At 40.2% G+C, this 24,674-nt stretch overlaps 1 protein-coding gene across 2 annotated transcripts in view; it reads right to left on the bottom strand.

Moving 5' to 3' along the window:
- Window positions 1-20,256, bottom strand: part of fbln2 (fibulin 2) — a 35,420-nt gene extending 15,164 nt beyond the window's left edge. Inside the window, exons 1-6 of one of the 2 annotated variants that reach the window (XM_086070038.1) lie at window positions 20,156-20,256; window positions 19,630-19,695; window positions 17,273-18,559; window positions 4,066-4,180; window positions 2,215-2,344; window positions 903-1,104 (exon numbers count right to left, since the gene is read on the bottom strand). In XM_086070038.1, coding sequence (XP_085926164.1) covers window positions 903-1,104; window positions 2,215-2,344; window positions 4,066-4,180; window positions 17,273-18,485 — 1,660 coding nt within the window. In that variant the 5' untranslated portion in view covers window positions 18,486-18,559; window positions 19,630-19,695; window positions 20,156-20,256. The remainder of the gene's footprint in view (window positions 1-902; window positions 1,105-2,214; window positions 2,345-4,065; window positions 4,181-17,272; window positions 18,560-19,629; window positions 19,696-20,155) is intronic. The other variant, XM_086070039.1, reaches the window with a different exon arrangement.
- Window positions 20,257-24,674: the final 4,418 nt, after the last annotated feature.

Below are 24,674 nucleotides of genomic sequence, written 5' to 3'. Positions count from 1 at the left end.
ACAGTAAGTAACTGTAATTTGTATACATTAAGTACTGTACTGAGATTTACAAGAATTAGCCGGCAACTTTTTTTTGCCAGTTATTTCCTGTAAATTCTGTGTGTCTATTTACAAAGTGTAAAACTAGAGACGTTCTGAAGAGACGATCATGTTCTGAACTCTTAATAATAAAGATTGAGAAGGCTGGACGAGCTGCACTTTTTCGAATATTTGAATCCCTTTTTTAGTGACTGCAATCAAAGACATGCATGGCAGGTTAATTGAACACTCCAAATTGTCCGTAGGTGTGATTGTGAGCGTGGATGGTTGTTCGTTCCTGCGATTGGCTGACAGCCAGTTCAGGGTGTACCCCGCCTACTGCCTGAAGCCAGCTGGGATAGGCTCCAGCAACCCCGCGACCCTTGTGAGGACAAGCGGTTAAGAAAATGGATGGATGAACTTGATGCAGCCCAGACACACCCGGATTTGATCTCCAGCGGCCCCCACATAAGTTGAGTTTGAGACGTATGCTCTAGGCCATCATCCTTTAACAGGCAGAACAATCCTTAGCAACTATTTGGATTTCCAACTAAGTGAGTTTTCAAACTTGAAGCAATAAACAAAAGCAAAACTTGGAACAAGAAAGCAGAGAAATAAAGTCAGTTCACTACTCGATCTCTTAGAATTAAACACGCAGGCTGGACGGGACGATTGCACTTTGTTCTTGGAGGCCATTACACCATTTTTCAGCCATGCTGGGGGACCCGCTTCTTTTAAATGCCAAGAAAACGGATTACCTTTGCTCCCAAGCAGTATTTTTTCCCAGCAGTGCATCGATTGAACGATTTCACCTCTTGGCATGAGGCAAACAATGCCTTCGTTATTCTGTTTGTGGTTTGAATGTCTGCATTTCCTGTCCATACCTTTTTTTGGTGGTGAAGTGGCACCGAGAGTGGGCTTCGCCTTAACGGCATGCCAGCTGTCATGACTCTCGTCCCACGTCTCTGCCCCCTCGCAGCATAAGAAGAAAACGCGTCTGCAGGGGAGGCCCATGTGTCGGTGGGCTTTGCATTCATGACCCTCACTGCGGAACTTCAGCCCCAGAGAGCAGCAGTCACAGCATTCCTGGAGGTCATAATCAGTCATGTTGGATACATATTGAAAATGTTTTGTGGCTGGATTTAGTTTTAGAGTAATATTTACACTTGAAAGAGAGTCAAATAAAAAATTGAAGAAAAAAAGTCACTCAAGGGTTGATGAACAAACTCACAACCTTCACCTTGGGTGACTGCCACACTAACTCGTACCGATTGCTTATATTCAAGAGACCAAAAACATCATTTTTGGTCTCTTGGGGTTACGAAGATCCCAGCTGACACGAGCGATATACTAACGCATAGCAGGAGCTGCGTGGCTCAGGGAGTAGATCGGCTCTCTCCCAAGCTGAAAGTCATGAGTTTGTTCCTCAACTCTTGAGTAACTTTTATTTTTTCAATTCTTTATTTTACTCAGTCTCTTCCAAGTGTAAATATTACTCTAAAACTGAGTCTATTTGGTCTCACTCTAAATAGAGTCAAATTTACTGTACAGAATTTACTTCTTTATTTATTAATTTTTTTCTTTTTCTTTTTTTACTGTACAGAATTTACTGTGTACGCCAGTATAGAATCACACTCACTTCCTGCCTTGTAAGCTAAATAAAAGAAATCCTTGACTGCATTGAAACATTAAAAGGACCACATTGACAGGATTCTGACAAAGGTGGCCAATGGTGATTTGAAAGCAATACATGAGAGAGTAGTCATGGCTCTGCTGGTACACTGTTAAATGAGGGAATAATAAAGTCACATCAAGCCTAAATGTATAAATTCTCCTACTAAATGATTCCATCCATTTGCTGAACATGTTTCTGCAATTACAAAGAGGTCAAACAATTGTTCCCGAGGTCTGCTTTGAAGATAGTAAAGCTTGTGGGGCAGCGGGAATCTTCAGCAGAAATGGACTCTCAGTCATTTGTCTAAATTAAATAAGGCAATTGGCCAAGTACTTGAACTACTGCCATAATCATCAGAGGAGAGGCTGGCTTTAGACAGCGGACTCTATAGCATGTGACTAATGCAATTGTCAGCTGCTAATTTGGACAGAATTGACCCTAACTTGTAAATTTACATTTTGACTTTGAACCCAGTGAACTGCGTTTGCCCTCTGCTGCTGCATCAGGCCACAAACACTTGCCTTGTAGGAAGTGAGCCCACACGTATCGCTGGCATCCTCCACACACATATCTGCGTCTCTGGCTGCGCTGATTCCAGCCAGACATCGGCTTTCTCTCAGGGAGCCGAGGCAGCACTGCTGCTGAGACGTCCTGGCAGGGAGAAAAAAAAACGCATCAGAGAAAAGGACTGGTGGGAAATAAAAAGTGAGACTGAAGGCCCTGCAGCAATGGGTGGGCTGCCCATTCTTTCCACAGGCACTGCTCAAATACAGTCGACTGTGGAGCTTAAGAGCTTTTTAAGGAAAGTGTACCTGCAGTGAATTGAATGAATGACTAGGCGGAATGTAGATCAAGATCCTGATCAAAAGTTACCTGTAATCACTTCAATCTTGGATCATACACCAAATTTCATAAAAACATTATGTTGCAAAATGATCTATTGATTTCACTTTGAGTCATACCAAATTTACACCAACTTTGAGTTATGGGGAATTTAGTTTGTTACCAAAAAAAACAACAATAATCCAAATAATTACCATGATTGAACTGGATTTTATTCAAATTTTGCTTTGCTCGTAGCAGAAAAATACAAATGAAAATGAAGTTATACATTTGTCAGTTGGCAACGACCTTGCAAAAACTTGCCCATTTCTATTCCTGTTGGCACATAATGTGATGTAACCAGGCTTGGGGAGTAACGGAATACTTGTACCACCGTTACGTAATCAGATTGCACTTTTTTTTTTACTGTATACCATTACAGTTACGGGAAAAAACATGTAATCAGATTGCAGGTACATTTATTAAAAATTGGGATTACTTCGAGGGATTACAATTTCTCCGATGAGAGAGAGAGAGAGAGAGAGAGAGAGAGAGAGAGAGAGAGAGAGAGAGAGAGAGAGAGAGAGAGAGAGAGAGAGAGAGAGAGAGAGAGAGAGAGAGAGAGAGAGAGAGAGAGAGAGAGAGAGTGTGGGACCGTTGCTACATGTTGGGGAGGTGGGAACGAAGGAACGAACTGACTGGTCGTGTCCTCCACACGCGGCAGTTTGAAAAAGCTTCACGGATGGGAGTAGGAAATGGCAATCGGTATTCACTGGAACTTACACGGAGCGAAAGTTTGAGCTGAGAGTCCAGCGCCATGCTACGCGCTGTAGCTTCTTGCTAGCTAGCACGCTAGCCTACAACCATAATGCGAGTTACACCTTCCAAACAAATCTTCCTCCCACCAATTCACTATTTAAATATCAAACACAACATATACACGGCTAAACTTGTGACTGGGATAAAAGTTGATTTTGCAGTTGATGCCACACATCGACTTCCTCATTGGATGACTATCTATCTATCTATCTATCTATCTATCTATCTATCTATCTATCTATCTATCTATCTATCTATCTATCTATCTATCTATCTATCTATCTATCTATCTATCTATCTATCTATCTATCTATCTATCTATCTATGAGGTGTGGTTGCTTTCAGTGACAGTTTGAAAACAGCATATGGCCTTCAATCAATCAATCAATCAATCAATAGCCTACATGCTTTTTAATTTCACTAGGATTTTTGCTATTTGTAGGCTGCCCGGGTCCCTCTCACCCGCAAATAGCAGGGGCACATTGTATAGAATATATATTGTTATATTTATTTTTATTTTATCTTCATGAGCATACTCAATATTGGAGTAATCCAAAAGTAATCCAGTTACATTACTTTAATATGATGGTACTTTTTTAGCAGGTAACTTGTAACTGTAATGGATTACATTTTAAAAGTAACCCTGGATGTAACCCCATTAAGATTTTTAAGTATCGAAAGTAATACAGAGTAAGTGATAACATGTACGAGTATTCCAATTACGGTCTCACCAGCAGATGGACTGTCTGTCTTTGGTGGGCGGGTCCATGTTGTCGCAGTGACCATTAACCGAAGCCCATTTTGCCCCCGTCTCACAGCAGGCTTCCACCAGCTCCATGGCTGACACTGTGAAACACAAAAACACAGTTTCACGTTTTTTGGACTCATTGGCTACAAATTGGAGTTTAGGTGGTGCCCAGTACATTTGAATGGCTTCAGTCAAATTCATCCGATACTTTTGATACGGCAGTAAATGTCATGCTTGCAGACAGATACGTATTTGGCGATGGTACACTGAGACTAGCAGGCACATTTTGTTCTCAGATTTCCTAACCTCACATTCGCTTGGCAGGAAGAAGCATGAAACCTGTTGAAATTACTTTCAGAGCAAAATTGTACTTATTTGCAACATCTGGGCTAATCAGCGCAGGAGCAGAGGAAAGCGTAACTGCCGTGACACATTAGCACTTCCTTTCAAACTGGGTCAAGGAGCAGACGGAGCAAAAACACATTATCCAGTTTACCGGGAAAATATGCTTGAACATGGAAGTAAGTGCATTCCAGAAATGAGCTGAGCTGCCCTGGTGCCTTTCTCAGGCAACATAGTATAAAATATTTTCATATACAATGACACAGTAATTATCCGTATTTAAACCTTATGAGTCAGTAACCTAAAATGCATTGATTAAAAATGATTACTTATTATTTTTCCCTATTCAGGGTCATATTTTGGATAAAGTTTCAGTGCCGTTCTTTTCATGGACGAATGCCCTTCCTGACTCCAACCCTCCTTATTTATCTGGGCTTTGGACCGGCACTGAGTTGGACTGGCTTGCCCCCAAGAGGCTAGGTAACGTTACGCCACCTGTTCTTCCATCCAAGCAATAACCATGGCTGACCCTGCTAAGCTTCAGTGATCAGATAAGATTGGGCGATGTCAGAGTAGGATGTCCAGAGTTTTAAAATGGTTACTAAAGTAAAAGTCCTTCATTCATACTTTTCTCACATTTTTGCCCATGCAGATACAATATATTAAAAATGACAAAGATTAAAACTACACTATGGATGGTCTTTAAAATGGTTTTTGGTTTCTTAAAGAGGAAGTCAAGTTTTTTTGTGACAATAATATGTTCTATGCAGCCCCACTAGTCTAAATATGGCATTCTGGTTAATATTGTGTTGGTGGAATACAAGTTAAGCAGCAAAATTCTGCAGTTTTGATCAATATCAGAGGGCGGCCATTTTGCCACTTGCTGTCGACTGAAGATGACATCAATGTTGCTCAGGTCTCAGGTAAGAACCAATCACAGCCCAGCTTCAGGAAATAGGTGCGCTGTGATTGGTCGCTGCCTGAGCCCCGAGCAACTGTGATGTCATCTTCAGTCGACAGCAAGTTGCAAAATGGCCGCCCCCTGAGATGGATAAAAATGACTGGATTTTGCTTCATAACTCATATTCCACAAATGTAATATAATAATAATAATAATGCACCAGATTTATATAACGCTTTTGTTGGACACTCAAAGAAAGATCCTTCATAATGGTAACATTATTCATGCACTCACTCACACATTCACACTCTGGTGGTGGAAGTGTGGCTGCCAGTGAACGCCTGCGGCCCCTCCGACCGCCACCAAACATTCGCACCTTTCATACACCAGTGTGAGTAGCACTGGAGGCAATGTGTGTGAAGTGTCTTGCCCAAGGACACAACGACACATGACTTGGGGAGAGTGGGGATTGAACAGCTGACCTTCTGGTTCATATTATTGAGCAGTATGTCATGTTTAGAGTAGTGAGGTCACATACAACATATTGTCAAGAAATGTTTAAGGTTGACTAACTGCAGTCAGCTACCAGTGAATATTTTCAGTTTGGAAAAACACAACATGTTTAGGCTAAACTGAGATTGATGAACATGTAAAGACATGCATTCATATATTAATTGATAACACTAAAATAAATCATATTGATAGTTCCAAATGCTAGTTTTCAACTTTTTTGCCTCTCTTAGGGCAGCTCTGTGAAGTAGTGGTTAGCACGTCTGTGTAAAAGTCAAGAGTTTGTTGGTTTAAACCTCAGCCAGGACCCTCCTTTGTGGAGTTTGCATGTTCTCTGCATACTTGCCATTTCCACATTTTTGTCCACAGCATGACTTGAACCTTGGTCCTAAGCCCAAGTCACTACATATGGGCCACTGCTGACTGGTGCCAGGAAATTGAATGCCAACCAATTGAGGGCATACCCTGATGCCACTCATGACAAACTGTAAATAAAATAGATGGATGCCTCCTATAGTAACTATTCACCAACAAATGTTATGTTTAGAACCATTGGTTGTAAGGCTTTGGTGGAGGTATGCGTTCTATCAACAATTTTTTTTCTTTGAAGTCATACTACTCTACACAGTCACCTCATAAAAGCAAGAATTTCTGACATCCAAGTGTGAACTGCAACCATGAACTAATAGCCAGTCATCGTCCTGAGAGGCATTTGAATAGGTGTTGAGGCAATTACAATAAGAAAACATGAACATTTGTAGGAACAGACATGGCTGATGGTGTGTTTGCAGTCCAGTAAACTGCTTGAGCGAAACTGATGATCACGCACACATCCCGTTTCAGGGCCATGGAGGGGCCTGGAGCCTGCGTTTTATGCCGAGCAGTGTGCTGTTTTGTGCAGTGGAAAGCCAAAGATAACTATTGAGGTGTTCACACATAACAGAGCGATGGAGAGCAACAAACTGACTTCTCACACTATATGTTTGGGTTGGTGCTGTTCGACAAACTGTTGTCAACTGTCAAAACAAATCAGGACGAGGAAGGCCTTTTCACTGTGGGTGTGGACTGCCAATGGTTAAAACAACACTGACAATAAAACATGCTGACCCTTTTACGTGTGACTTGTAATGTTGATTTCGTCAACGATAACTAAATAGAAATAATTTCGTCAACACACATTTTTCACCGGACTAAAACCCTCAATAAACAATAACTGGGACTAAATCAGTATGTATTTTCGTCGACTAAAGAAGACGAGACAAAAATGTACTTCACTTAATAAAAACTGGACTAAAATCGATGGGACATTTTAGTTCATGGACAAAAACGAGACGAAAATTATATGATTTTATAAAATGTTGTCTTCTAATCTGTCAATGTGGCACTGTCATGTGACACACCCTCTTTCAAATCTGCAGCTAGCGAGTGCAACATGCACAAACACATGGGACGAACAGGAGGTGAATTCACGATGAACAGTAAAAAAAAAAAAAAGTAAATTATAGTTGTAATGTCACACTAATCCAACGGCTGTAACGTTCCAACAATAATGGTAATCCGACCACTAACTAATGCTAGATAATTTACGAGCTCGTAGCATGGAGCCATAGTAGCCACTTGTTGATATACTGTATACACATTTTGTGTGAAATAGTTCAACTTTATGTGCTGACAAAAAATATACAACAACCTGACTAAAACTAGACTAAAACGTTGACCGTTTTTGTTGGCTAAAACTAGACGAAAAAATTATGTTTTCTTGGACTAAAATACAAACTAAAATGCTAGATTCATAGTTGACTAAAAATGGACTAAATAAAAACGGGATCAGGTTGAAACTGGACTAAAACTCTGACTAAATTTAAAAATGGCTGATAAAATAAACACTTGTGACTTGGTATGTAACATACATCCAGAAGACACAGGCACTTTTAGTATCCTGTACGTGCAACAACACCCTTCCTATAACATGATTTGTACATACACTTCATCCTCCAAGGCTAAAATACAGTATAACGTCTACTTTTGACGACAGGTTGTACGACTACATTTGTGGCTATGCTCTGCTTACCCATACCCACGATGATGATACCCGACCAGATTTGAATCAGCCAACTGATTTGACCAACTAGGAATTGGTTGAAAAGTTGAAACCATCTGAACTTGCACAGTGTACGCCTCCTCTGACTGATTGCCAGTCATTCACTGGGCGATTATGAATGTGGAAATTGAGCCCACATCAACTGCACCAAAGTCTGCAAAATGAACCACAATACAGGACTATCAAAGGCCCGTGTAACAATAAAAAACATTTTTATTCTCAAATTAATGTGCTTATGATTAAGAGACTCTTTAGAGGAAACATCAAAGAGAGACTAGAGGGGGTGGTGTGGTGGGGGGCGGAATTGCACTCCAATATCTGTTGGGGGAAAAAAACTCATTGAAATCACTTAAGAAAAAGAACTCCATCATCTCAGACTGCCTGGGGCTATTCTAGAGGTTTAAACGTCTACACCCACTTTTTGTAAGAATGCATTTCTTTGACTAGTTTGTTTACAAAATAAAAGCCAGGCAATCACTCACAAATGAAGCGACTGAAGTGACAGCTGAAGTATGAGGATACTAATGGTTAAAGCTTTGAAGATGGAATTCTTTGTCGATATACAACTTCAGTTTCTCAACCGTCTGGGGTCTCCTAGGTGTGTCTAGACCCATTTTTAGGGGTGCTGAATCACAATCCAAAGGGAATCCAAAATTTTAACATCTTGAAATACTGCTACTACTACTACTACTACTACTAATATTACTATTGTTATTATTATTAGTAGTAGTAGTAGTAGTAGTAGGGGTGATTAAATTATTATTTTTATTATTATTATTATTATTGTGTACTGTATTTTCTTTTGCACATTTGTTGTGACTTGTCATTTCTAAAAAAAAAATAATAATTCTGTTTGTGAATTGGTACTATATATATACGCTAGGGGTGTGCCAAAAAATCAATCATAAGAATCGCGATTCTCATTTCTTATGATTCAGAATCGATTTTAAATGTCCCAAAAGTGATTTTATTTCAATTATTTTAAACTGTCTTGCACTTGTTTGTGTGTGCCTTGCCTTTATTGGGAGCACTGTTCCTGTTGTACATGATTTGGCCACTTAGGGGCAGTGTGATTCCACGTGTTCTGATACACTGTTAAGTTGTAGCCACATAGAAGCAAAAAGTCATGATCAAGTTATTCCAATAAAAGTTTTTTTTTTTCGCAGTGTAGGAAGAGCATATGTCAATCACTGATGTTAAGATGCTTCTCTGTATACATTCCTGAAGCGTTTTGTATGAATAGTCGCTCTTTTGAGTGATAAAAGTGCCATGAGTAGCGCGCTAATTAGCATTAGCGAGTCAGACTAGAGTAGATCATGACAATTCTTTGCATATCTATAAATTGAAGCAGAAATCATTGTCAATCAAGTCATTTTGAATTCAAAATTGTTCTGAATCGAATCGCAGACCCAAAAATCGGAATTTAATCGAATCGTGAGACAGTCAAAGATTCCCAGCCCTAATATACGCACACTTAATTTTTAGACAAATGTCACGCAATGTTTACCATATTTACAGACACACGTTCTAAACATTGACAAAGGCGTCCCTCCTCCATCCGCTAGGAGACAGTTTTGCTGTCTCCAGTGAATGGGAACGAGTCATCTCCTGTTTTTTGTTTAAAAAATTGGAAATTGAAAAAAAACTGATCTTCTCTGATCTTCTATCATGTGTTTATTTATCACAAGTTGTTGAAAAAAATACGACCGTAATTTGTTTCAGCTTGTGTTGCCTTGACAGGAAGAGGTTATTCTTCTGCTGTTGCTTCTTCTCTACTGTAGCAACAGTGGCCAAGGAGATAGCGGCAGAAGAAGAACGTCTTCCATGTCAAGGCAACGCAAGCTCGAGGGAAACAAATTTGGGTTGTACTTTTTCACAGACACGCACTACCGGGGTGAAAGGCGGTCTCCAAGTGCCCACTTCATGATCTGTGATCGCACCTGGCCAACTTTACAACAGCCGTCCGTGCACGTCTGCTTGCAGTTCCTTATGAACAAACTTTGTATGCCTCAACCCGCCATAGGACATGAGCAAATCAGTTTATTCTTCCGCCATGCGAAGAGCTATCAGCGCGCCCTCATGTGCCGCATTTAATGGGAGAGGAGCTGCAACTCAAGTCATCTCTATTCACGCCGACAAAAGTGCATAACGCTCTTTTTAAATGCACCACGCTGTGCCTGCTTGCCGGGTTCTGTGAAAATACCAAAACTTAGTCTAGCCCGTCCCTGCGCATATTTAGACCAAACTTCATGCCAGAATTACACTGGCCATGAAAACAAGAGTCCAGTATTTTGTATGTCTCGACAACTGTTTTGGCCCACTATTCATGAGAGAATTGCTCCAACCTTCTCAGGTTTAAAGAGTGCCTTCTCCTGACCATTTTATACTTATTCCACAGAAGTCCAAAAGTATATTTATAGGACTCAAGACTAGTGCGATATTTTGTTTTTAGTCCTTTGTAGTTATGTATTAGTATTTGTCTTTATCCTGGAAAGACCTATGATCTGCAAGGCTGCAACTGTGACCAAGGTTACTAACATTGGGAAGCACATTTGGCTCCAGAATGTCCTGACAGTTTTGAGATTTCATTGCACCCAGTACAGATTCAAGACGCCCTGTGCCGGCTTCAACAAAACAGCCCCTGAACTGAGCTTGTTCACACGGCACAGGCAGAATTTGTTTGCTACTCCTTGGCGAAGAATGAAAAACCCACAAGGACATTTTCTCAAAGGCAATGTGGCTTGTCGTTATTCATTTCAACTCTCATCAGTTTCAAGTTATTTCAGTGATGATTGTGGTGCTTTATTCTTTAACAAAAGGGTACAACGACTTTGTCTTTGAGGGGAGAATGGGGAGCATCTTTCCTCTCCAAGCCTGTCATCATATTTGTCTATTAGTGGAAAGTACACCACATACTTGCCTCTTGTCCAAATCCAAACCAGTCACATTGGTCTAGGAAAATATGTAGGTAGAAAAACAAACAACAGGTACAGCTCTCAACATGTCTGAAATGTCATAAAGCCAGCCGCATGCTGCCAATAATCAAGGCTTGTGTTTTGCAGAATTAGGGATGAGTTAGCATGCAGTTGTGAGTATGTCAAACAAACCAAACATTTTAACAAGAGGGCCTATGACATCTTATGTTTCCAGGTGGGTGTTTGCTTTGCATTTGTGTATCTAGATATTTTTGTTAACTCATTATAGTTGAACAATTGAGGGTGACAAAAAGTTCTTCTCACCTTCAACATCTCTACTTGGGTAGCGCTGTGACATGATCACTGTCCGACAACAGCTGGCTCTGACATAACAGGGAGGACTCCTCTGCAGCTAAGATGACTTCATTTCCACTAAAGCCAGTTTCTATTTTGATTGACAGATTTTGTCTTAATTTCCTTGAGACTCTTAGCCAACAGTCATGTCATTCATCTTTTTTTTTTAGCGATAGTGTTCAAATATGTTGATGAGTGGAGAGGAGTGTTGATGAGATTTTGGAATGGGATATGCTGGGATCAAGCTTAAAAAATGGAAGAAGAAAAAAAGCAGTGTGATAGAAAATTCTATACATACTAATAATTACACACCCGTTGCACGGGCGGGCCACCAAAATGGTTCCACACCCCCATTTGAGGCGCATGTCTCTAAAAATAAACATTTGCATTATTTTATTTGTTCACTATAACTATTTTTGTGTCGTGTGTATCACTAAGACTTTATATATATTGAGAACCGGCTCGTACATTCATGTCACTCATCACACTAATAAAATACTTTAAATACTGTCGTTTCCTAATATGTGTTCTTTGGTTCTGTGCTGAGTTGCCATATTTCGCCATTTGTGTTTACTTCTGACTGTGTATTTCCAGTAGGTTGTGTGGACAAACTTATATATAAGTGTGTGTATATATACACAGGGTTGGGAATCCAGGTCCAGAGAGAACAAACCCTGAAACCGTTTGACTTTAGCCACAGGTGCGTCTACTCAACAGGTGCTTCTATGAGCTTGTTTACCTGCCAGTTAAGTAGAAGCACCTGTTGCTAAAGTCAATCTGTGGCAGGGTTTGCTACTTTCTGGACCTAGATATATATATATTAGAGCTGTCAAATGATTTATTTTTTTAATCACATTTTAGAATTTTGAGTAATCACGATTAATCACGATTAATCACGTACTTAACGGCACTGTCCAACGTTTTGACTCGTTTTTAAATACAGGATGTTTAAACATGAACTCCATCTCAATCGACACCTCTTGGGCTTATGTTAATATGGGGTGGTTTTGAATTGTTCGTTTACAAACAGAAATGGTTTGATTACAAACAGAAATGGTCAAAACTCAGACAGTGCCTTTAAAAAGGCTTTTTATCAAAAAATGTTGCCCGCCAAATTTGAAGAGCACCTGTTATATGTTAATTTTTTCGACATTTAATGAGGACGCCTTCAACATTTTTGATCCGCTGCACACTCACATCCTACTCTTTTTCTAATCAGTTAGTTACTTGCATAATTTAAAATGAAAAAAAAAAAGACCTCAATATGAACAAATATTCTGAATGTCATACACATACACACTTATGAATCGCTTTACTTTAATGCATGTAGTTATGTTTATTGCTCAAACACAACCTGTGCTACCTTTAACGTGGCCATCTGTCAAGATAAAGAATCATCTGTGGTCAAAATTAATAGTGCGGTTAATCCGCGTTAATACATGATTAATGTATTAAAACATTTATTAATATTTTTTTGTGATTAATTAATTAGTTAATGCTTTAACTTTAACAATATATATACTTTGCCATTTGGGCATAAAATCATTGCATATCAAGTAACGCTCGTTTACAGTCCCAACGTCAAAAATGCTAAAACGCTCACACTAGTACAATTCCAACAATTCTTTTTATGCCATAACAACAGCACAATGTTAATTGAATTGCTACACTTCAGTAGTTGCTGTCCAGATAAAAAGGTGAGCAAACTGCAAACAGATGCTTGCACGTTTCCACAGGAGCCAACACTCTGACACAAGCGCCTGTTAAGGCTGGATGAAAACCTGTTACATGCTGTCAAGGCTAATGGTGCGCTGAATTCTTGTAGCGTGCACTTGGTTATTTCTCAAACAAAAACACGGGATGGATTCATTTTAGGCAGCTCAACATCTGCTTAGAATATAACTATTCAAACGGTTTAGTGTGTACAACTTAAAATAAAATATTCTTACCTTGCTTGTCATTTCCTCTCTGCGCTTGATCTATTCCAAGGTCTGTTTCCAAACCAGAAAGCAGCATTCAAAGCACCAGATGCCTTGATGTAGGTATGCGTGGAGCCCAATGGAAGTACGTTATTGATTATTTTATTCATGCAACAAATAATATTTGAGTATTTTGAGTCTGCGAATATCTGCATACAGCTGCTTTTCCATTGTGTGTCGAGTTAATGAAAGCTTTTCTGTTTCGGCCATGTTAGCAGTATCATGCAGCACATGACAAGTGAATGAAGAAATTCTGTGGATGGCAGATTGACGGAAATTCTTGTAATTGATCTGGAAGACACGCTAGCTCAACCCGAGATCGACCTCATTCATGTTCCCGTCTGTGACACACTGGCAAAGGTCAACTCTGGAATTTAGCTTGCGTTTCGGAAAATATGCCCGTTGATCTCACGCTCACATGCTGCATGTTGTGACAATGCTAATAACCTATTTGCTTTTTTATTTAATCTCACTCCTGAGATTTGAGCCTCAGCCAGGTGTCAAAGAATGATCTGGTCACGTTTAAGGTGATGGTGGGTATCCAAGTGAAAAGGTAATAAGGAAGTGAGCATATGTGGAGGTAAACTTCAGATGAGCTGATTGCTGGCAAGATTGGGAAAGTAGCAGCCTCACGGGAGACAAGTAATCACACAAGCTCTGGAGAGAACAGTGAGTTGCGTCTGGCAATCAAGTCACTACAGTGGCCTCATTCATCACACCAGTCTTATGCCACTTGCAGGTACAGCCCCCAAGAAATCCTATACTAAGTCCAGCCCAGCATCAGAAGGCATGAACAATCCCAACCCCCTTTGCTCCTGAGCACATTCTGCATCTCTTTGGACAGAGAGAACAAATGAGCTGCATTAAGTCACCGGCTGAGAGTGCAACACATTTATTTTTGGAACATGGGCCACAGCATAGGTAGGCTGATTGAAAAGGTCATCAAATTCAGAGCATGGTCAACTTTAGCTCAAGACTTTAAAAAATGTATCACGTATTGCCATGATACCAAGATACACTGTACATAATGTAAAGATAAGGAACACGGACATCTTGAAACTCTAACAGCAGATGTGAATGAAAACCCCCTTGAAATGCCAGAATGATTTTTTTTTTTAAAATCCATATCCTTGTAAAACCTGAATTCCATCCTCATGCACTAGTCGTGTAATATGGAAAGCTCGCACTTGAGTCGGGCGTGATATGGCCTGTAGCATTCCCGAAGAGAGAGCGCAAATAAAAATGAACATTTCTGACTTTTCATTCATCAACACTTCAGAACCAACTCGACACAGCTCTGCAAGTTCACCGCCACACAAACACATCTGCGATGCATTCAACATATACATACCTTGTACGGAGGCTAGGTGATGAAAGAAGTGGGTCTGACAGGCCCAGGCAAAAATCACACCCTTTTAAAGTAGGTTAAGTAGAAAATAGAAAAAACTTCCTATAAATATCGAGCAATTCAGTTTTACACAATTAAAATAAAGAATGATATAGTTGTCTGTTATGCACCATTAGACAGGATGTGATCACATGGTAGGGATTAAATACCCAGGAATAGTATAGCAAATACTGCCAGGGGCATGGAGGCCATTGGGAATTCCTGGTCAATTCCCAGCTGAAATTGCTGCGATCAGGACCGGTCACCTCCCCCAACATTGTCGAATAAATTTTGGTGCACGACGGCTGCCACCACCCAATGTCCCCCTCTACGCCTCCCCCATATTCATGAATAGGAATGTGAATTGATGAATTGACGATGACAAATTTGAATGATTCCGAATACATTATCGTTACTGCTTATCAAGCCGATTCCTTCTTGATTCTCTCATCTATTCTCTTATCGATTCACATTTGGTGAGGGAATGAAATAATACCATTGATATGTGATATAATTCATATCATTATACATATGACGACCCAGGACACTCTGGAGAGACTACCAGTATGTCTCATGGCTGGCCTGGGAACGCCTTGTGATCCCCTCGGAAGATTTGGCTGGGCAGAGGGAAGTCTGGGTTTCCCTGCTACAGCTGCTGCCCGACCCCAGATAAGAGGTCGAAAGTGGGTGGACGGACGGATGGATGGACGATGGATTTATATCACACTATAGTTAACTTTATATCCTGATATAGTATTTTTCCTTAACTACATGAAAGTAATGACAATTTTCTCTGATGATGTAGTAAGTTGCTGCAGTTAGTCTATCAGGCGAAGATGTCTACAGTCACTCAAAAAATCATTCTATCTCGCCGCGAACGCGTGACAGCGGCCAGTGGTGAGACCCTGCCCGCCCGAGGGTCTAACCCATATTACCATCGTCCCCTGGGTTGAGAGTTGAATGTGCTATTTAACAGTTTAAGAGCCCAGTCTGCCAACCGGCCGGCTAGTGCTACTCTAAAGCCTCTCACGGTGTGAGGCTTGACAGGTCATTTGTATAGCGTGAACTGGCATCTGTTTTACAAGCAACACTGCACATACTTGAACTCCACTTTCAAGTGGCCCGCGAACCAAATACTGTCTGGTAACTAATTAGTCTCAGTCAGCTGTTATTTTTGTTATCACTACTGTTTGTTAGTACAGTTGTTTCAGTTCATTAGCATTTTTATATTGACAATGTCTCAATGTAACTTTGCGAATTTGGATTTTAACCCCTCCCTTGTTTGTTAGCCTTCAACTCGACAAATGCAAGGCATGCGTCTTTGTTACTTCCCCCATTTAGCTCAGCAAATGTCCAAGCTTTATTCTGGTACTGTATATGGCATTTACTATTTATAAAAGACGTATTATTTAAAATTGAAGAACAAGGTGTTCAACGACTTATTTTGCTGAGTTTGTATGCATATCGAGAAGAAAATTAAGATACTGTTATCAGTTATCAGTATTTGTTTGGAGAAGGGAGAAATTATCGTTTATCATTGTGCATCACTAACAAGAAGAATTGATAACCGGAACCATCAGACGAACATTTCTATAATCAAATTTCAATGGAAATGTGCATACTCTCGGTTTGTCACCAGCATGTTTGCAGATTATTATTATTATTATTATTATTATTATTAATTTATTTATGGGGGGGGGGGGGGCAGTTCCCCATTCCCGCTGTTTTTCTTGGACAATGCATATGTTTTTTAAAAAGTACACAGTAAATTCTGTAGAGTATATTTGTCTCTCTTTGGAGTAGGGCCGAATAGACTCAGTTTTAGAGTAATATTTACACTTGGAAGAGAGTAAAATAAAGAATAGAAAGAAAGAAAAAGTCACTCAAGGGTTTAGGAACAAACTCACAAAATTCAACTTGGGAGACAGCCGATCTACTCCCTAAGCTACGCAGCTCCTGCTGTATGTTAGTATATGGCTTGTGTCAGCTGGAATTTTCCTAACTCCAAGAGACCAAAAAGAGTTCTCTCTTGGACATAAGCAAAAAGTAGGAGGGGCATAGCTCGGGTGGTAGCGTGGCAGTCTCCCAAGCTGAAGGTCGTGTGTTCGTTCCTCAACCCTTGAGTGACTACTATTTTTTTCTCTTCTTTATTTTACTCTTTTCCAAGTGTAAATATTAGCCTACTCTAAAACTGAGTCTATTTGGTCCCACTCTAAATAGAGTCAAATTTAATCTATATAGTCAAATTTACTCTACAGAGTTTACTGTGTATTTGGGATTTAACGCCCGATTGCATTTCACTGAGCATCAATTTTATGCAGAGGGGTCCACTGTACTAGAACTGGTCCCCAAAAGAACCAGTTTTCGATTCTTGCCCCTACTCATGGATGTAAATCATCTTCTCCACACCTAACTTTTTTCCACTTTCGCCAGCAGTAGATCAATGCTATCTGAGGAAAACACACCTTTCATGCACAATTGTATTGCTTTTCTTGGACCACTGCCAGTTGGAGTAGCGTGATTATGAATTCCTCCTCAAGAGCCAGGATGTGAGATAATGCATGCGTCACATGAATATGTCACAATAGTTGCAACCCCACATTGTCCTTGCTGGGGCTCACAATGTGCACATTGTATTTTGCATACAAGTGGTAATTTATCGACGCCTTTAACAGACAAGGAGAAAGGAAAAAACACTTACCTTCTACATCTCGGTCTACATGATGAGGTTGGTAGTTGGAGTGGTTTTGAGGTTGTCCATCCTCCTTCATCCTGACAGGAGTCATCCTGGTGGGCTGCGAGCCCCGATCCTCCTCATCAGGAGTTTGCAAGTGCTCCACTGAGGCTTGTCCTTGTCCATTAAGGTCATGGTTGCTAACATGACTAACTTGACTTTGTTTGTGGTGACTAAATCGCCTCCGATTAGTGTTGTGCGCCATCTCCTGCACTACGGTTCTTGTATTGCTGTTTTCTTCACTTTCCTGCTGTGGTCGGTGGTTCTGCAAAGTCACTTTCTGTGTTGTTGTTTGAAGTGTTGATGTTTCTTTTTGAGCCGTCGTGCTTGTTGGATCCTGGTTACGTATGTCATCATCTTCCGTGCTCATTTCTGGTTCAAATCCTTTTTGTGGATCCCTCAGCGTGCTTCTTCTGTCATCATTTGAGGTGGAGCTTGATTCAGGGTCAGCGAGTGGAACAGTAGTTGGTTGAGCCAGATTTTGGATAGGGGATGATGTCGGCTCAGGCTGTGAGTAGTCATAATCCTCTGTGCCAAAACTGGGTGGATCTGGCTTATATAGTGGGAGAGTGTTTCCCAGCACTAACTTGGTTTCAGAGGCATGGCTGTAAGTATCTTTGGTGTTCTCAGTGGTTGCAACCTGTGTGGGCTGAATAACACTTTGGAGGTCACAGCCGGGAATAAGCGAGCACATTATCTTACCCCCCTCATCTGGACAGTGGCAAAACTGACACGGGTCTAGTTGAAAGGTGTGTCCTGCTTCAAACTTTTTGTTGCCGTGGGCACAACCAATTTGCCCACATTGCGGGCATCCATCTGCAGGCTGCAAAATTTCAATGCAGTTCGGGGAAATTTCAGGACACTCCATAAAATGGCAATTTATCGTCCCTCCTCCCTGAGGGCAAGCACATTCAGTGCTTCCAAAATCTACAAAGTACGATTCGCCCTCTGGGACCTTCCCGTTGCGGAAGCCTACTTGGACACAGTCGTAGTACTGGTAACCTTCACAGGAGCAGCCTTTTTGTGTACAGGTGGGACAGCAGGCGCCAGTGTCGAGGACGGTCTCAATGCAGTTGTCCAGAACTGGGCAGTCCACACCTGTGCAGTCCTTCTGGCTAAGGCATGTGTGCATGCACAGCAGCACCCAACACAAACACAAAACAACTCTCTGTGCATTCATGTTGTGTGTAGAGGTAGGAGACAAGATTGCTTTTCCAGATGGATTCCAGACAAAAACAAAGTGTTACTATTAGCCTGTGGAAATGAAAAAAATGTGACATATAAGTAGTCCCAAAAACCTTGATTTTGACATAATCATTAACTTTGATAGCCTGCCAGATATTGTTTTCTCTAAGCCTATCTTTTTGTACCAAAGGAGTTAAAAGCCACGGTTTATAATTAAACACATGTGAAATTGACAATAAAGGTATAAGGCTCACAGTGGAATATGTACAACAATAAAACAGCAACATTCATCAGTTGCTTATAAAACAGTACAAAAACATCAAAAGTTACGACGCAACAAATCACTAAACTTCTTTCTACCCTGAACAGCTCACGTGTTAAACTGTTTCAATAAGAGTTTATATGGCCAGCACGCACACGGTATGTCATGTTGTAAGACATGAACTCTCATTTAGCCATATATGCATTTGATGGCTATCAAAGATGTTTTCCTCATATGGGGAACTGTCGACAGGTAGGCCGGCAGCACAAAGTTTAGAATGTGAGAGCATGTGATGTGACTACAAATCAGAGTGCTTTCTGAAGACCAGGTGTTTTCTATTTGGATTTTCCTTTATATGTCTTGGGCTACAAAAGACAACTGTGGCATTTCAACGGAATAGATGTGGATCATAAAACATACATTATAGAGTGACTAAATCGCTGATATTCCTGCCTCAAATGTTTTAGGCACTCTTATTTCACACGTTTTTGATTCTCATGGAAACCAGGCCTGTAAAGGGTAGCAGATAGTTGTAACAAATGTCAGAAACAACTTTGTCTATTGATCTTGGTATGGTGCAAGTTTTTAAATGCCCAGACACATGCATACATTGTATTTATTTATTTATTTTTTAACTACAGGTGGTAATGTGGTTAATTTAACGAAGACTAAAAGTTCTTTCCCCCAATTACAGTATTGCATCCATTTCAAAAGTATTCATTTCTGGAGGTCATCAAAGTGATTTTCATGTCATTAAAATATATGTAACATCTGTTTCACTGCGTTAAATCACTGTGGAACACAAAAGCGCCCTGCTGTAGTACCATTTAGGGAATCAATGATGTCTTTGTGTGCAGAGGGTACGAAATTATTTTACCAGATCTCCTGCCTTTAAAAGGCACGTGGCTCTTTGCTGTGGCGCCTTACTGTGGTGAAGGAAGATCTAAAAACAAATGCAAGAGTATTCAAAGCTCTGAATTTCATTGAATAATCAGGTGGAATGAGCGTTAAATTGTGGGTTGCGCGTGTTTTTCGGCCGTCCCAGGGCCAAAAGCAACTTTAACCCCAATAGATGCCGCGCATGCACGCGCACAACCACACGTGCAAAACTTGTTTTGATTTTTCAATTGCACAGATACTGTACTGTTAATTATAAAACGCTGCACGCAACGTGGGGGCAGGAGGGTTTTAAACACAATTATTAAAGCAAACATTAGCGTACTGGGTAGAGAAGATAACAATTGAGCGCTATTTACGAGTTCATAAATGCATGCAAGCAGTATCTGCATGGAACTAACAGAGCGGCAAATATCAATACAGTAAGCTAATTCCCCGCGTTGTTGCTGGAGTCCCGTCGCAAAACGCTACATATACTGCACGATACACTGTCTGCTTCGTCCTACCTTGATCCCGATCCTGCAGTGCTGCGTGCTTCTGAAAGAAACTTGTGCGTAAAAATGTGAGCGAACTCAACTTCCGAGTAGACTGGGAGCGCCCTCGCCTTTTTTTTATTAAGGGAGGAGAAGAGAGGAGAGGACAGGAGAGGGAGGGAGGGAGGGAGGGACACAGCCCGACCAACAATTTTACTACTGGCAACGCTGTGCAATAGTTTATGCCAATACTGTCTCTGCAACACAACATTTGTGCTACTGAACCATCCTAATGAAGATGTCGAAATTAAAAATATATATAGGCTATACACAGCTATATGCATAACCATGCAGTAGGCCTACTTTCACTCTAAATCTATTTATATTTACAGACAAAATTGAGATGAAAAATGTTCCAAATTGGTTATTCTTCATGCATTTTAAAATTGGATTGGAATAGGCCTTGTGTTGTCTTTTGCTTTGATCTTCAGGGTAATTGAAGTGACTTAAGACAAAAGCCTCCTCAGTGGATCGACGGTCAGATCTGAGGTAGAAGCAACCCAGAGGCCCCATACTAATCATAGTGGCCCCTTTACACAGTGTTCATTGTTCATTGCGAATAAATACACACACGGCTTCATTTAAAAGCATATCCAGAATTAATTAGATATCTGTAATCAGATGTACACTCCACAACTAGCATCTAAGGTTTCTCTCCCCTGTAGGGTCTTCTTCAAGAGTTCAAATCTGTTCTTAACTTCAACTACAAGTTTTCCATTTCTCTATAAGAACTCATATGGAACACATATATTTAAATGACAACTCAGTCAATTTCACGTCATAGTTTTCAATTTAATCTCAGAACATGTTTGACATACCAAATGTAATAAACCTCACTCACACATGCACCTTTTTCATGCTTTTTGATTTAACTACTTAACTTTATTTTTGTATAGTATGAGTATTTATCTTCAAATGCATAATGAGGGGAGATTGAACCTGTAATCCTCGCCGGGGTTTCTGGTAGCCTATCACCTGCGCAATCTCTTCTATAAATATATATGGTAGCTATTGTTAGTACCGTATATTAATTTTATTGTCACTGTGGAAAAGTGGCAAACTCCAGCAGATGGCACTGTGTTCATAGTTGACAGACTGAACTGAAAAATTAATGTTTTATATACCAGAAATTATCGTGTGCTGTGATGTATGCCAAGACTATACACATACAATAGCCGATACACTCCCTTCCAAATATTTCATTGACATTTCAGCTTTCATCCCCAGGTGTTTGAATCTGAATCATAGAAAATAGCATCTTTTGCACCATTTTTTTATGGGAGCAAATGCAATGGAACATATGAATGATAGGTGTGTTTCCCAAAATTACATTGGTTATTCAAAAAATTGTTAGAGCCAAATTTGAAACTCAAATTTGAGCTTTTTCTCCCGAAGACTAAATTTATACTGGTTGTAGGTGTAACCAACATGAAAAGCAGAGAGTTGTGCATGGGCGGAGAAACAATCCACTGCTAAACTGAGAGAAAATGGGAAATCAATCAGCGCTGTTGCACTAACATTGGCCATAGCCATTGCAACCATTTGGAACGGCCTAAAGAAGCAATAAACTCCTTATGTACTAAGTAAGAGACATCAAGGAAACAACAGCTGTTGAAACAGACGCCTTTGAAGAAAGACCCTAAAACAACTGTGAGAGAAGTTCATGAGCATGACCAAAAGTACAGATGGTATACTTGGTGGATGTACAAACCAACTACTCATTAGCAAGAAAATTCGGATGGCCTGGTTAGAATTGTTCCCAAATTCACGGATATTTTATGAATGTTGACAGAAAGATAAACCTTTCCCAAAGTAGCGAAAAGAAAGGAGCTGTTTATCGATCCCAAACATACAAGCTTTAGTGTAGGTCGCTCATTATTTAATGTCGAATTCATTATTCAATTGGTTAATAGGTATTCATACTACCAAGCTCATATGTAAAGCACAGTGGAAGGTCATGTCATGGTTTGGTCTTGCATAGCAACTCAGGATTCTACAAAGAAAGAAATATGCAACCAAACTGACTGGGAGGTCTTTCATTATGCAACAAGATTATGATCCAAAACACATTGTCAAAACAACAACATTCATTATGTGAGTTCATCAGGGGAAAAGAGGTTTTAGGGTTTTGACTGGCCAAGTTAGTGCTTTAAAGCATGCATTTCACCTGCTTAAGAGGATACCAGAGGGACTAAGTTACTAAAAGAGAAAATAACCCAAAGAGGCTGTAGTAAAAGCCTGGAAAAGCATTACAAAGAAAGACAGATTTGATGATGATGGGTCACAGGCTTGATGCAGTTATTGCAAGAATTTGCAACTAAATCATCCAACTATTTTCTGTTCTGTACCGCTTTCCTATCCCAGCTGACTTTGGACAAGAGGCGGTATAGCTAGCTACACCCTGGACTGGACGCCAACCAATCGCAGGGCACATACAGTATAGACAAACAACCATTCACACTCATATTTATACCCAATTTAGAATCTTCAGTTAACCTAGGAACATGCTTTTGGAATGTGGCAAGAAGCTTAAAGTGGAAGTCAACCGTAAACATTTCTTGACAATAATATGTTATATGTAACCTCACTAGTCTAAATATGACATTCTGATGAATATTACATTTGTGGAATAAGAGTTATGAAGCCAAAATCCAGCCATTTTTATACATCTCAGGGAGCGGCCATTTTGCCACTTCCTGTCGACTGAAGATGACATCTGAGATGGATACAAATGGCTGGATTTTGCTGCTTAACTCATATTCCAATAACGCAATATTAACCAGAATACAGTATTTAGACTAGTGGGACTGCATAGAACATATTGTTTAAAAAAAAAAAAATGAAAAAAAGGGTTGACTTCCCCTTTAAGTACCCAGAGAAAACTCCCAAAAGCAAGAAGAGAACATGCAAACACCACACGCAATGGATTTAAAAACCCCAGATGTGCTAACCACTCATACACTGTGCCGTTAGAAGCAAATCAATTGATTCAAACAGGATGACTATCAGATCATCTACCAGAACATAAAATCTGAAATGCATCTTGCATCTTACTCGTCATTTTGTCAAACCCAAATGTTGTCACATGTCATGTCTACAGCAGAAATAAAGAAACTCTTATTGTTACTTTCAGGTGTAGCCTATGTTGTGTTTTAGCAAAAACAAAAAACAAACACACATTAGCCAGCAAGGGAGTAGTTTTCCTGATACATTATGTAGCTTACCTAAAAAGAAAAAAAGTTCCATTATTTATATAATATTTTCCATATAAAATACCACTGGTTGTTTCACAATTGGGCGCAGGTGTATGACGTAGGTCTACTGAGCACAAGTTTACAGATTCATACAATTATCAGTAATAAGACCTAAAAAAGCTCTAGCACAGGCATTTAATCTCTCGGGAAGTTGTTTTCGTTGCGAAATGTAACCAGCCGACACCCACCGCCTCAAAAAGAAAAGAAAGGAAAGAAAAACATAAACATAAACATAGGCGGGGATGTTGCACAAATATATCACAATTGACAAAAATGACATAACACCTATGAACTAAGGCCACCCGCAATAACACCGATGTTGCAACACACTTGGGGGTTCACAGTCAAATTAATTATATCGTGTGAAATTCGAGCAACCATGCAAGCAGCCAAATTGCATATCAAGAATTCAATTCCATATGGTTCAAATTCAGTGACTGTGAACATTTGAAGTGAAGGTTAACAACATTTGCAGCTTTCTGATAGGAGGGATGTCATTGTGCTGTAGGTGGTAACCAAACTAATTGTCTTTCCCACAGTAGTTGACCTCCCCTTTCTAAGCCGGGGAAAGAAACCCCCAGTGTTGTGGTGGCTCTCAGCCCATGAGATAACCTCATCTGACACACTCTGATTTGGGAGGCGTAATTTCACCCCACACTGTTGTAATTTCTCATTCATGCATGCTTGAATGGTGACTTACGCCACTTCTAATTGAGTAACTCCTCCTCGTAATAATCCCACTAATGGGCTCTGTTTCTGCATTGTATATTGAATTCAAATTTGACATATTTTTTTTGTTCTCGTTCAAAAAGTCAACAAGCTGACCTGTTCTTCTGACAATAGCAAAGCCTTAAAAGTCTGTACGTTTTTTGTTAAAGCTGATGTCAGTTGTAGTGACATCATAGACCTCCCACTACCCATCCTCCACCAGTCCTCCCCCATAATGTTGCAGTCGTGGTGGATGTTATCTGTCCATTGTTAGGTACACTGTCCTGAGCTTTGGTCTTTGTTTAAACAGGTGCATCGCTTCTTGTTGAAATGGCCACGTTGGTTTGTGTGAGGTCATCTAAAGTGATACGCTCCATTCTAATTTGTTACCTGATCATTCCACGCTCATCCCCAAAAAATGTCTGTATTTGCAAATTATGTAATATACAGCTTTGACTTGGGGTGTGCCCTGGACTCAGTGAAGGAGACGGGGGAGGAAATTGCTAACAGGCCAAGAATATTTAGCCTGA

This window comes from Leptonotus elevatus, chromosome 2 (assembly GCF_054856555.1).
Source record: "Leptonotus elevatus isolate MCC_2025b chromosome 2, RoL_Lele_1.0, whole genome shotgun sequence".
Taxonomy (NCBI): Eukaryota; Metazoa; Chordata; class Actinopteri; order Syngnathiformes; family Syngnathidae; genus Leptonotus; species Leptonotus elevatus.
This window is presented reverse-complemented; position numbering and strand designations above follow the sequence as displayed.